The sequence below is a fragment of the Lissotriton vulgaris genome, chromosome 5 (genome assembly GCF_964263255.1).
Source record: "Lissotriton vulgaris chromosome 5, aLisVul1.2, whole genome shotgun sequence".
Taxonomy (NCBI): Eukaryota; Metazoa; Chordata; class Amphibia; order Caudata; family Salamandridae; genus Lissotriton; species Lissotriton vulgaris.
The window spans coordinates 1,104,720,710-1,104,735,106 of NC_141693.1; the positions used below are offsets into that span (position 1 = coordinate 1,104,720,710).

General features: G+C 44.2%; 1 protein-coding gene across 2 annotated transcripts in view; it reads left to right on the forward strand.

Annotated features, from left to right (window-relative positions):
• SHOC2 (SHOC2 leucine rich repeat scaffold protein) overlaps positions 1 to 14,397 on the forward strand; it is a 279,109-nt gene that overhangs the window by 91,560 nt on the left and 173,152 nt on the right. For both annotated transcript variants that reach the window (XM_086922782.1, XM_086922783.1), the window contains one exon: positions 7,262 to 7,399. In XM_086922782.1, coding sequence (XP_086778908.1) covers positions 7,262 to 7,399 — 138 coding nt within the window. The remainder of the gene's footprint in view (positions 1 to 7,261; positions 7,400 to 14,397) is intronic.

The following is a 14,397-nucleotide window of genomic DNA, read 5'->3' on the forward strand; positions in this document are numbered from 1 at the left end:
TTTTATTCAATAGCTTGCAAGCAGGCTTCATCTCAAATTTAAACTGCATGGGAGGCATGACGCCATAATTTCAGCTATGTGTAGAATTAAAATAAAAACTCCATGCATTGCCAAGGCACCGCGGTTTCTGGGCTAAACTGGTAAAACAAGACTTTCTCTAGCGTGCCCTTCCGCTCCACCCCCCCCCCCCCCCCACCCCCGCTTTTCCTAACCCGCTCCACAGCTGTGTATTCCATGATTTAATTATGATGTATGCAGTCCTGTCAGGTTTTTCGGTATCCAGATTATCAAAAGCAACACAGAAAAGCCAAATTCCATAGCTTTTCGGTATCCAGATTAACAAAAGCAACACAGAAAAGCCAAATTCCATAGCTGCCGACTGTGCAATTAAAACCGAACGTTTTCCAATTTCCAAGAATGTTGATGCCTGGCAACGCTTCAGCGCCCGGGCGAACTCCGCCCACGGCACCCCCGTCTCACTGCCACGGCTAAATGCGCCATCGCCCACGGATAATTACAGATGGAAGGTTTACCGCGTTTAAGGCCACACCGGCTTACAGAAAACATGCCACATGGGTTTGACTCAATGTTTCCAATATCGGAACGGAGCTGCAGTGCCAGACCTGTGGTACTCTGAAATCTTGAAAGACTAACATTCAGCCTGCAACAGGGTAAAGAGTAGACCTCGCCAATTGGACACGAGGAACATCTGAATGGCACTTGCAAAGTGAAGGTGTATTAAGGGGCAATGGCAATGAACTTTAACAGATTTATGGTAATGGCCCGCCCATAAAACGCATACAGGCAGAGGTTATGAAACTACGTTGCTTTGCCTGCGTTTGTTTCCAAAAAGTTGTTTCGCCAGTTTCTCTCTGATGCGATTCTTTACTGTAGAATAGATGCTAAACTGGGTTTGTAGATTGTAAGAGACCGTAAAAAAAGCATTCAGAAATGTTAGAAATTATTAAAAAATCAATTTCACACAATCCTCTCCCAATAGCAGACCACAATAAAATCTGACAATTTGGCAAATGCAGTAGTGCTCACTTGGTTGGCGAGAAAACTGGTATAACACAGTAGCCATTTCAGTCTGCATTATTACTCGTCCATATGGCTTTTATAAAATGCATTACAAGGAGTCAAGTCAAGGTAAGTGTGGAATAAGCAGGCCCACATGGCCCAGATTTTGCGGCAGCATTTTCCACATAAATGTATATTTGCCGCACTTGCCACATAAACCATTATCCACTGCATAATCTGCAGAGATGGCACAGTGCATGCGCGTGCACGGGCACTTTTCTCCCGAGCCTCGGCATCACTCTTCAAAGGAATTCCTTCCGCTCCTTATCTCCGCAGGCACTTAGCGTCTACGTGTGTCTCCCAGGCTCCTCACAGTGCCATATGTCCTCAGGGCATCACACTTCTAACGCGAACGACCATCTGCTCCTTGGAATGCTGGCATGGTTGCCCAGTGCTGCCTGATCTTCTTCAAAGGCAGCTTGTAACCCGAGCTGCCCTCTGCCTTTGCATTCTGAACTCTTTCTTGGATTTCACACAGTCCATAGCGCTTCCTTCTACCTTGCACCAGGCACAAACACACACACCATCAGCCATCAGTGCCTGCATTCACCAGGCATACACACCACCGCCGTCAGTGCACGGTTTCACCAGGCACACACACACACCCCAAGCCTTCAGTGCACGCTTTCACCAGGCATACACACCACCGGTCGTCAGTGCACGCTTTCACCAGGCACACACACACACACACACACACACACACACACACACACACACACACACACACACACACACACCAGCCATCAGTGCACGCTTTCACCAGGCATACACGCCACCGGCCGTCAGTGCACACTCTCACCAGGCACAGACACCATCAGTCATCAGTGCACGCTTTCACCGGGCACAAACACCACCAGCCGAGTTTGACAAGAAGAAAAAAAAATTCTAGCGCAAAACGATCATCATGAGTGTACGAGAGGTGTACTGCATGACGAGCTGAGCTCGTCATGAGCGTCGAAGGAGATAGTTACTGGTCCTACTAATGACCGAATCGTCACCCACTGCACACAATCCTTCCGAATTTTACATAAGGACTGAGAAAGCTAATAAATTGGGCTTTTCTAATCTAATGCAGAGGTTATATTATATTCAAAAAGCCATTGTTATTTGTAATATCAATGCATCTAAGTCACGTCAATACAGAACATGTGGCATTACAAATGCTAAAAGTGTCACATTTGCTTAAGTTAAAAGTATTGGCATTGTAAATCACAAAACATAAATATGAAATGTCATTTACAAAACCAATAGCTCCAACTTTCCTACTGCGAGACCTATTGGCAACGCCAGTGCTTGTTTCTTAAGTAACCACTTTCTCAGCTGCAATCTCAGCGCTTGGACGCCTCAGGGCAGCTATGTGCGCTATACAAAATTCATTTTCATTTTATTTCATTTCATATGACATACATCGAAAGCGCTACTGTGGAAAGTTTAGTAAAAGCATTTGTGTGTAAGGGGTGGGGCTACTGTGTTGGGCGGTGGCATGCCCTGGGACTAGGTGGGTGGCATTGGTAAGCCGGGGGATGGAGGTCATGGGCTCTACAGGGATTGAAGCCTGAGCTACAAAGGGTATCTAGAGAAATGTCTCCAGCTAGGGTCTTTCGCACAACACCTTTGGCCTCTTTCTACAAGCACAGATCATGCCAATATTCAATATTCTTCTCCTATATCGCCAGCTCCCTTCCATAGCCCATTCAACTCACCATGCAACATTTACTACATTGCGAAAACTTTACATGGGTGAGGTGAATTTTGGGACTACTCTTGCACGGAGCCCAAGAGCAAAAATATTTGCTGTAGTCTGCTGGTGTAACTACGATCTAACTAAATGGTGTTGCAAGTGCACTGGGCAGTAGTAAATTGTTCTCATTTCAACTGTGCTGGTGTAACCTACATAATTTTTCTCTGACTGAAGCAGTTTGGACCACTACACTGCGTGGACCGGGAGGGCACAGAGATAGAGGGGCAAGGTGTGCGTAATGAAGGAGAAAGAGAAGAGCAGGGACCAAAGAGGAAAGAAGAGGTGATGTAGGAGGAGAGAATGACCACAGAAGGTGCAAAGGTGGTATTTTCTTTTCAACTCAAGTGGCGCTACATATGTAAAATGAAGCTTATAATGTAGTTAAATGAAGCAAAGACTTCTTAGACGGCTTTGCTTTCCTGCCCAGAGGAAAAAGAAGTGCACACATGCTGCTGTTCAACTGCTGCTCGCAGAGTGTCTCAGCTCCAGATTCGAAGCACTCTGGGGGCAAGCACCGTGGCGGAGGCTGCAGTGTCTCAAGATGTGTGCTGAATGACTTGAGCAGCGAATGGATGTGCGGGGCAGATCAATACTCAATTTCCTCCCTGTAACCAATCCCAGTGCAGAGACTTTTAAAAATTATGTGAAATATCTGCTGCCTTTCTTCTCCTCCATAAACTTGGCAGATGCTCTAGTCTCTGGGCCAAAGCATCTTTCCAAAGCAGGCATCCACTATAGATGAGCTGGGTGTGTGTTCTGTGGGAGTGACAGCTAGCATGACAGGAGTGTGGAGGACCGACACTGCAGTGTGTCCAAAAAGTAGCCGCTAGAAGGCACACTAAAAAAAAAATGGTCATGGAAGTGCATTGCTGTCGAGGCTCCAACACCATCTCCAAAAAAGTCAGTAAAAAAAAGTGCTCAAACTGTAAAAAATAAAAATGTACTCTGTAAGATCACATGTAACTGGGGCAGTCCTCATGGGTGCTAACAGTACAGAAAGAGGGACTAATTAACACATTAACCAAAGAAGAACAAGCATTTAGGAAGAACAGTCAAAGGAGCAGCCAATTAAAAAGATGGAAGGAGCTTCCAGCCCTATTCTGGATACAGCATGTGTCTCTACCTTTGGGAGACCCAAAAAGGTATATCTTCACAGAGTGATAGTCTGATGATGACAAAAGATTGTATTTCCAAAATACATTTAAAGCTATTGATTGCCTAAAATGATTGGGTGATTACTATTAACCCCACTTAGGGTAGTCGCTAGTGTAATGTTAACCGATTTGGCCACTATATTACAGTGAAACTTTGTTATTGGCTCAGTAGGCATTTCCTTGAGGAGAAGTAGCTCTCCCTATACAAAAGGTTGGAGACACTGCTTTAGACCATTCCTTTCTCAGTGAATCGAAGCAATGGATGCAGCGAAATAAATTAGCTGCTCAGGCCTGGGTACTCCTGATTGACTTTGTAGGGCTGTTGGCACCAGTGTCCTCTGTCAAAGACCGGCATAGATGTGATATTATTTCTGGCGATAATCACACCACGCTTATGGATGCGCTATTTGATGGGTTCTGACTCTCAGTAGAATAAGCAAACCTTGAACTTGAGAGATTTAAAGGCAGCCAATCCACTACCCAGTCTTTGATGTTGCTGACGCAAGTGAAACAGTTTCCCCACCAATTCAGGAAATTCAAAGACTTTAGCAGGGAGCTAGCATATAGGCAATGTCAGCCTTCCCAACTAATGATGCCACAGACAGTCCTTTTGAGGTTGTTAATGTACCACCAGTATGATGCAAGTGAGACAGATCCCCAACCAACTCAGGATATTCAAAGGCTCATCCACGGTCCTACAAACCTCTGCGTTTGAAACAATCTCCCCCATTGTGTTTGTAAATTGCATCAGTACAGCCCATAATGCACGGGAAATGCTGATAGCAGGGGATAACGTTGCCGTTGCTAGGAAACCCGAATATAAACTCGAAATGTCGGGTTGGGTTTATGTTAACTCGACTTTCTAGGCACTATTTCATCCCAAAAAACTCGAATTAGAACCAAAATAGGCACGTAGTGCCAAACCGGTCCAGGCACAAGCATTGGTTGTTGCAATAAGATTCCACGAGTCTAGCAAGAGCTGCCTACTTTGGATCTGGGGAACCAGGTTCGAGTCTCTGCGTCAGCTCAACATTGTGTGATTCTGGGCATATCACAATGTACCAATGTCCTTGGTGCTCACATGAACTACACCCCAGATCCTTCTGCCAACCAAAATCAGCGCAAGTTCACACTTTATTGCAACAATTTCCCTGGCTACGTTTTACCGCAAAATCGAGTTATGCAGAAAAATTCTTCCGCAAAAAAACACGACCGATTTTTAAACATAATTTACAAATAAGTGACACATTGTAATTAGCTGCGAATCCCCACATAATTAAGTTGCACAGATTTTCTCGGAATTAATAATAATCATAAAAATACTCAGAAATGCGATGTTTCTAATTCTTGGCAAATCAGTTAAGTGGTGGCAGATGTGAGCTGCAGGTTAAGAAGACTTGTAGTCTTTCATCCATTAAAGATGACAAAAATGAGCAAATTAAATGGAAACATTTTAACACCTACTTAGAAAAGGCAAACAGTACGCCCAGTATGTCGTGCCAGGTATATAGTTCAGGGAGTCAACGCTCACCGCTGACGTCAGCTACATGAAGTCAATTAAAATGTCAGCGATGTCAACGCAGTCTGTCATCTTTCTGAGGTTGGTAAACTAAATGGCATTAAATTAGTTGCAATGAATACCTTACATTTACAGAACTTCGAATAGCCTGCAAGTTATTGATCAGAGTGGGGCGGCAGGTGGGCGGCTGGGCTATTAAGACCTCTAGCCCCCCCTGCCCCAATCCTCCAACAAGCACTTGTATAGCTGCCAACTGGCCCCATGGGGTTTATGGTCGTGGAGAATTTTTAGTCAATCTTGAAAGCTGGGACTAGCAGTGTTGTACTATAGTGGTAAACTACAAAGCTCCAAATCATAGCGTTCAGAAAGTCGGAACCTGGCTTCACGCCCCGTGCAAACCATGGGAGGTAGCTGGCTCCAGAATAAGGGTCTATTTTTCTCCTACTAAACAAGGAAAAGTGCCATATGCAGCAGAAGCACAATGTATTCAGGTCTATGCTTTCATTTGAAACCTCTCTGCATTCTGGGACTTGTTGTCATTACTTCAGTTGAGCCCGCTGGACACACACTCCTGACAATAATGAAGTGTAAAAGTAAGACCCACTTTATATCCTTAATATTGCCTCTCCCTGTGCGGCCAGAAGGAGGGGTGAGTTTCAGGTTTTGTTTAGTTTAGAACAGCATTATGGGGTCCAGAATTCTCATGCTGTTCCACGTCAGCGAGGAGTAGCTTATCCTTTCCTGGTTTTCTGTTTTGTATCCTGGTGCTTGTAGTCTTGGACGTGTAAACGACAAGTACCCGAATGCACAAGTGAATCATTTAACGAATGAAATGCTGCTGGCGGCTAATATGTGAAACCCTGAGCTCTGGAAGCTTCATTACCTAACTGAATGGCACTTTTTCGACAATAGAACGATAAAGGGCAGCGTGCACCCACCTGGATTCCAAAATGTCACCATGTGATCAGACACGGGTCTTGCAGATGATGTATTAGTCTGGCGGAGCTGTCAGGCCCGTGTGGGCGCTATATAATTATTCAAAGCACTCGACCTCCATCTTCTACTGCTGTCTAGTGAGAACTTTAGGTTTCTTTGTGGCCAGTTACTGTAAGTAAGTAAAGTAAACTGGATGGCCAGTTACTGTTAATCTTGCAAAAGGGTTGACAAAGAAAAGGCAAAAATTACTAATACTGCAGGACAAAGAACAAGAGCGGCAGGGAAACTGAAAGTACGGCCGGCCACCGGCCAGCCATGAATAATTAGGGGAGGAGAAGCCGCAGAGCACACGCTGGGAGAAGCCCTTTGATGTGGTGGCGGCCGTTAAAAGATGCAATTAGGAGGGAGGGAGGCTGATGCGCGTGCTTGTTTGGTCACGTGATTCACGTGAACTTGAAGAAAACCGCACGAAAAAACCCGTGGTTTCACGAGTATTTGGAGCACTTGAATTCTCGCCATTTCCCATTCCTTCGGAATGGAAAAGGCGAGACCTAAAAATTATATAGTTGCCATTTATTTTATGTTGAATTGGTTTAACTTACTGCTAAGAGAAAGAGTTCTTTCAGGATTAAGCTATCATTTTGTTAACATGAATTGTCCGTACTATGGGGTACAGTAAGCAGTGATGCTTGGTAAACCTCCCTCTAATGAGCAGGATTTCATTATTGTTTGACAGTTTGAATACTGTTGCTGGGCGAGGCTAATAGTCTGTTTCTGGGCCATTGTTACTGGAAGCTTCATTAATTGATTGTCCTCTTTTTCTACCTTTAGGTGAATTGTGTAATCTTATAACGCTGGACGTGGCTCACAATCAGCTTGAACACTTACCAAAAGAAATTGGCAATTGTATACAGATCACCAACCTTGACTTGCAACACAACGAACTCTTGGACCTGCCGGATACTATAGGTAAATCGCTGCATACCCAGATGAGGTCTCTACATGTTGAATGTTTTATTTGTTGAACGTGATGCTGTGTCCAGGTTTGCCTTCATAGAAACAAGAGCTACTCTAATTAGAGATTATTAATTTAAGAATTTACTGAAGAACAGACTAGCTGTAACGAAAAATTGGCGACCAGACTAATAAGACCATTATATTTTGGCTTTGATATATGGTTAATCAGTCCTCAAAGCAGTGAGGTCTAGCTGGGGGGTATATCGTGTATCGCAGAGCCATCTAGACAGGATTCCAATGTTATTTGGCCTATACGAATAACTGATCTGTTATAGCATTGGAACAATCCTTGCATTCCTGTAGACCCTCTACTGAACGGGGTGTCTACTTCTGTAGAGTGTGGGGAACGCGGGGCTTGGGGGAGCTGCTGGCAGTGTGTGAGCCATGCTGGGAACCGCCGATAGCCACAGGGGAGAACGCAGACGGGTGGTGAAAGACTTTCAGCTACCAGCCTCCGCCTTAGCCATTAGTGATTTACTAATTGAGTCATCGAGCTCACTGCCAGAGCGAACAAAGCAGAGGTGAGGTGTGGGGTGTTACAGGGTGAGCTGCTTGTAGGGCCAGTGCATGATTCGTGAAGAAATCCAAAATCATCGCGCAGAGTTGAACTGAGTTGTGGGTAACCCTTGCTACCGTCTGCGGCAGGGGGGCAGGGAGCCACAGGACAATTGAAGGACACAAACTCTGGGAGAGAGGCAGGGGCAGTGTTGTGAATGTAACTAGGACCCTAATTAAATATTCCTGATTCATGCCCTTATGCGGTTATGATAAATCATGTCCTAATGAGGGCATAAGAAGCTTACCCATATTCAGTCATAGCCCACGCAGCCCAAATACGGCAAGGCTACTTCCTTAGATTCCTAGAGAGCACAACCAGTTCTTTCAACACACCAAACCTTCAGCAACCTGGGAATTCCCTATGTCTTTGTTTTGATTTGTCATTGAACTCCGGCGAGCACTAAAGGAACAGTCAGTTCTTAGTGACATCTTTTATTGACGTCTTATGTCCAACCCTACGTCAAACACGGCACCTTCCAGGTATAAATATACCAACACTTGCCTTAAGCAACACACGGTGGTGTGGAGCAGAGCGGCTATCTACTTAACCGAAGCCCAGCTGATGCGAGAGCTGAAGGAAGCCGCCCTCCCCTTTGACACACTGGAGAAGCTGCCTTTTCTCACGCCAAGAAATCCAGCTCCGGTGTTTTCCAGTTACCCTTGCGGGTTACTGGGAGATCGAGTCCTGAGAAACGAGATACAAGACCTCCTTCATTCTATAACCAAGGTACGGAGCTGATTCAAACCTTAAAGATAATTCTTGATTCAGATTCTTGGCAAAAACCCAACTTAACTTAAAACTGCAACTTACTTACTCCTTCCCACATATTAGGCTTAGGTCAGGCACCGGGGTAGGCGTATCTTAGAAGCACCAGTTGAGTTTGTTAGTCAATGTTTTTATGTATGTAAATATTTTGTCCGTTTTAAAGTATCGTATGGCTGAGAAACCATATAACTGTTATTTCATAATACTCCTTTTACTGTACGCACTTTACTTCATGATAAGTATTGCAATTGTGCCAATTCATTTCTCTTGCATGAGAAAGAAGACTGCTCAATAAAATAACACCTTTTTATTGAAAACCCCAACTCTCTATTTCTCTGCACCCTGGTGAAATTAAGCATGCACGATTGACTGAGTGAAATAGCTGTCTATTGTTTTCACACGACTCTGGAGATACACTCCTTATTCTGGGGGAGCAAAGTTGTCATGTTATATGGTTGTCAGAAGCTAATCCCTTCTTGTCTAAATTAGGGAAGTTAACCCCTCTCTATTCATTCGAGAAAGTTTCTAGTGACCTCTGAGCTAGCTGGCAAAACGAATTAAAGTCTAACATAGTCAGTAGAGACCTAGATGACCTCTGTCCTACGTCTACACTGTTGTTTGTTATTGAAAGGCGCAGAGCCTATTGGGAATATAGGAACTACACTACAGCAGAGAGTAAGCACAGTGACTGCTGAGTGCTTCCCCCAACTGGTCCCGCAGTCCCTTAGTCAGACTTCCAGCCTTCCTTCCTTCTCTACCCACTCCATCCACCACCATTTCCACAGATGGTAAAGCAGCCCAGTAAGCAGCAAGCGTTTTTTAAGTATCTGTAATGACATCTAGGTGTTTCCGCTCAAGCGAAAACAGCAGTAGGCTCACAAAGTTGTTATCTGAGTGAGAGGAGTCCCCTTAAGCTCCAGCAAACCATTTGACGCTGGAGAAACAGGGATCACCTTTCTCATTTGAAAACGTTCCTATCGGTGATGTCAATGTTTACAAAAGTAGTAAGGTGCTCAGAGCAGGGGAAGGGGTTAAAGGAGGAAGTAAAAAAAGAGGTCACGGAAGATGAAGTGATGGACACACATGTAACAGCAGATAATAGGGAGGACAGTCTGTTCTCTAATTTGGATGTTGTTTACCCTGCCGTAATTATACAACCGAATAATATCGGTGGAAAATCTGTACAGCCTCCATCTAAAATTGATGTTTTACAATTAGGAAGGGAGGGTAGCAATATGGAAACTGATCTGTCGGTGGGCAAAGTAGAAGGCCCCCAGGAGAATAATGTGAAAAGAAAGGGACCTATTCCATTATCTCCATTGACAGGATTGGTATCCCTCTTTGACAATTCAAGAAGTATGCACAGATTTGAGCCTGGTTTTTTGCCGACCAAATTGAGTGAACTTCCATTAAAAGCGCAACAGCGGTTAGAACAAAGCTTTAGCTCTGGGCAGGTGTAAACTGAGGATTATACCTTACCGGACATCGCTAAGCAAATTGAAAAGAATGAAGAACTAATGACACAGCTGAAAAAGACTGGTTCCTTGGAGATGGATCCAGAACTGTATCCAGATCCAGAATTGTATCGGCCCTAACAGCAGCTCCACCACATATGCCTACTCTGTACAGTAGTTCACCTTCTAGTTTATCCCATGCTGCTGTTTTATTGGATCTTTCTGCTGAAAGGATATCCGCTTTATTGGATAAGGGGGCAGAGAACATTATGAATTCTATCGAGAATGTGTGGACGGGGGGGTACTCTGGAGATTTTTTTTATGCATTAGAAAGAATCCTCTCCCCAATGTTATCTTTGTTAGAAAAAAGTACTTTAAATACTGATCACATATTGGAAGTACTCTCGCCCATACTGGTAGGGGTTCAAGATCTTGATCAGATCAAGCGAGCTATAAAGAATTTAAAAAAGGCCCCAGAAGTACCCAGCCATGTATGTCAAATATGCAATAGGATGTTAAAAAGCGGTACAAAATCTGTGGATGGGGAAATAAAAGAAAATAACGTGGGAACCGAAAGTGTCTCGCTTAAAGGAAGTCCAATTATGAGCTCACCCCAAGTAAAACTTCATGAGAGTGGACAGAGCAGAGGCGAAAAATTTAAATTGAACTCAAAAGCATCTCCAGTTCCCAACCCATTACGCGTTTACTCTATTTTAAAAAAAAAGTCATTCTAAAAACCCAAGTATTCAGTTACCTGAAGAATTAGCTAATACCTTAGATAGTGTACCCTTAGGTGAGGTTCCAGTAGTGAGTGAAGGTAACTTTAGAGGTGGTCGTAGGGGGAAGAAGAAGATGAGGAATCATCGTTTTCCGAAACAAAAGCAAAAGAAATTGTTTTTCCTTCAAGTAAGCGAAGAAGTAAAAAATCTCCCCCTAGTAGAAAGGACACATGGATTTTGGGGCGATCCACACTGAATAAGAGTCGAAAGTATGAGCAAGAAAATGATAATCGGTCGAATTGTTCGAATCCGGTGTTGATTGTCCGATCGAGCCAAGAGGGTCAGAATGAAAGTGGGACAAATTATTATACAAGCAGAGACCATATATTAAGTGTACTGGATAATTTAGGGGATCAAAATGTAGCTTCAGGAGGTGCTGTATTGCACCCCTGTGGGCAGGATATTTTACCAACGACGTTTGAGTCCAGCCAGGGGACAGTTTGGGATGAGTGGGGGGATGGACCTAATTACAGTTTTTAACAGTAAAGGGGGTAAGTTGGAGAGAGATCCAGTTTTAGGGCAGCCTGGTATTAAACTAATAAGGAACACTGGATCAGGAGTCGGGCAAGTGAGAAGGTCTTTCAATTTTAACTCCCTGTTTGAAACTGAACCAATGTTACTGAATAGAAGTGCCCTTCTACAGATATTGACCGAAATAGAGGATTTGGGGTTAATAACTAGTAAAGATATTGAAATGGTATATTTAGACTGGAGGAGTGCACCCCGAAGCACTAGAGCTACATTTTCATCAGGGGTAGTGTCAGCACTGGTTATAGCTAATGCAGATGGCTTTAGGAAAAGAGGTATAGATGTGATTTCTAGCGTACCCCCTTGCCGAGTTCCATTAGAAACCCTTGTAACGATTCATCAGGTGCAAGGGTATGGCTTCTCTAATAATAGGGGTGTAAACTTATAAACTATCAAGATATAGAAATAACAGTAGGAAGAAATCCGGGTGATAGAGAAATTAATATTTTAGCACCTGAAGTCCGATGGGCCCCAATGCTAACTGGGAGGATGAGGTACCAAAGTGGAGCTGGGTTGCAGGTACTCTGAATGGGTCAAAAACCAGTACTACAAAGCCCATAGTACGGGGGTAGCCAATTGGGAAACATCGTGTTCGAGGCATGTGGGCTGCTGAATTCATATCTGTGCATAGATCACCGCCTAGTGTTGGGTCCAGATGATTGCACATTGTTGTGCTGGAAGAGTCTTCGAAGTATCACGAGATAGGTGGCTCCTCCCCCGGACTACAGTGCGCATGGGCATCCTCTCCATCCTCAGATTGTTTTTTTCCGCCATTGGGTTCGGATGTACTTTTCTTTACTCCAGTTCAGAAACTTTCTAAAGGCCAAAAGGCCTTCGGGGTCGTCGTTATTGTTATGATCGGTGCAGAGTTCTTGTTCCAGTTTTCTTGAGCAGGACGTCTAAGAGAGCCGCGTGGCCTTTTCGACACCAGCTTATCTTCAGAACAGGCAACACCTTTCACTCTTCAGAGTACCTGCTATTAAAGCTTTTATGGAGGGACTCAAACGAGTGATTCCTCCAAGACACCCGCCTTCACCTGTCTGGAACCTCAACGTGGTTCTAACCAGACTAATGGGCCCACCTTTTGAACCTCTACACTCCTGTGAGATTCTATTACTGATGTGGAAAGTGGCTTTCTTAGTGGCGATTACATCACTTAAGAGAGTTAGTGAGCTACAAGCCCTAACTATTCAGGAGCCATTCATACAAATTCATGCAAATAGGGTAGTGCTACGTACCAACCCTAAATTTATGCCAAAGGTGGTATCCCGGTTTCACATCAATTAGACTACCGAACTGCCAGTGTTCTTCCCAAATCTAGATTCAGTGGCAGAAAGAGCTGTACATACCCTGGATGTTAAGAGAGCTCTCCTGTACTATATAGACAGAACATAACCTTTTAGGAAAACTAAGCAACTGTTTGTTGCCTTTTCACCACAGCACAAAGGCAACCCCATTTCAAAATCGGGTATAGCCAGATGGATTGTTAAAGGCATACAAATTTGTTATCTAAAAGCTAAACGCACATTAACAGTTCCCCCAAGGGCGCATTCCACACGCAATTTGGGGGCATCCATGGCTTTCCTGGGAAACATTCCTCTAGAAGACATATGTAGAGCAGCCACATGGACTACCATACATACATTTACCAAGCACTACTGCGTAGATGTACACTCCAAACAGCAAGCAGCTGTAGGACAGGCTGTACTCGAGACTCTTTTTCAGGCTGCTGCAGCTGGCACGGGCAACCACCGCTAAGAGGGAGACTGCTATACATTCTATGCACAGATATGAATTCAGCAGCCCACATTCCTCGAACGGAATATGCTACTTACCAGTATGCATCTGTTCTTGGCATGTAGGGCTGCTGACATTCATTTCGCCCTCCCTCCTCCCCGGTGCCTGTCGCAGCTGTAGCATTCAGAATTATTCTATAGCATGGACATCACTTACTGTATCATACTCCATCCCTGCCACAATGGCGAAAAACAATCTGAGGATGGAGAGGATGCCCATGCGCACTGTAGTCCGGGGGAGGAGCCACCTATCTCGTGATACTTCGAAGACTCTTCCAGGACAACAATGTGCAATCATCCGGACCCAACACTAGGCGGCGATATATGCACAGATATGAATGTCAGCAGCCCTACATGCCAAGAACAGATGCATACTGGTAAGTAGCATATTCCATCCTGGAATGTGGGGGGGGGGATAGGAAAATAAAGTTAAAAGCTTAAGTCATTAGTATAATTAGACCCCAGGATAATCTGCCTCCAGGAAACGTGGTCCGGGGAAGAGTTTCAGTTTGAGAATTTTTATGTGTACTGTAGTACAGCAAAAGCATCTGTAAAAGGGCATGCAAGTGGAGGTTTAGCTATTTTACTCAGTTGTGACATAGTATGGGATCCTGTGATCTATAAGCACCCATCAGAATGCTGTATCGGAGCAAAGTTGAGAATAGGCCAGGATAATTTGGGGCAAGCAATTTTTCTTTTATTGGTAAATGTGTACATCCCCCCCCCCCCCATCCCCCGGGAGGGCGTTTAATGTACTGGTCGATTCTATTTGCACTTTTGTGCAAAGGTTAGGTAATAATGAAGAATGCTCACGTATAATGATGGTAGGTGATTTTAATGCTAAATTATGTAATGGTGCAATCTTGGCTTTTTCCAATCCAGAACTGGAGAAGGTATGGGCGATCCCAGATTGCGTACTGCCGGTCCAATTAAAGTCAGATGAACAAGGCCTACTACTTTTGCAACATCTTAGAAGTTTATACCTTGTAATATTAAATGGTAGATTCCCAGAGGACTCCCCCCGCAGCTTACTTTCCATGGGACATATGGTCATTCATTAATTGATTAT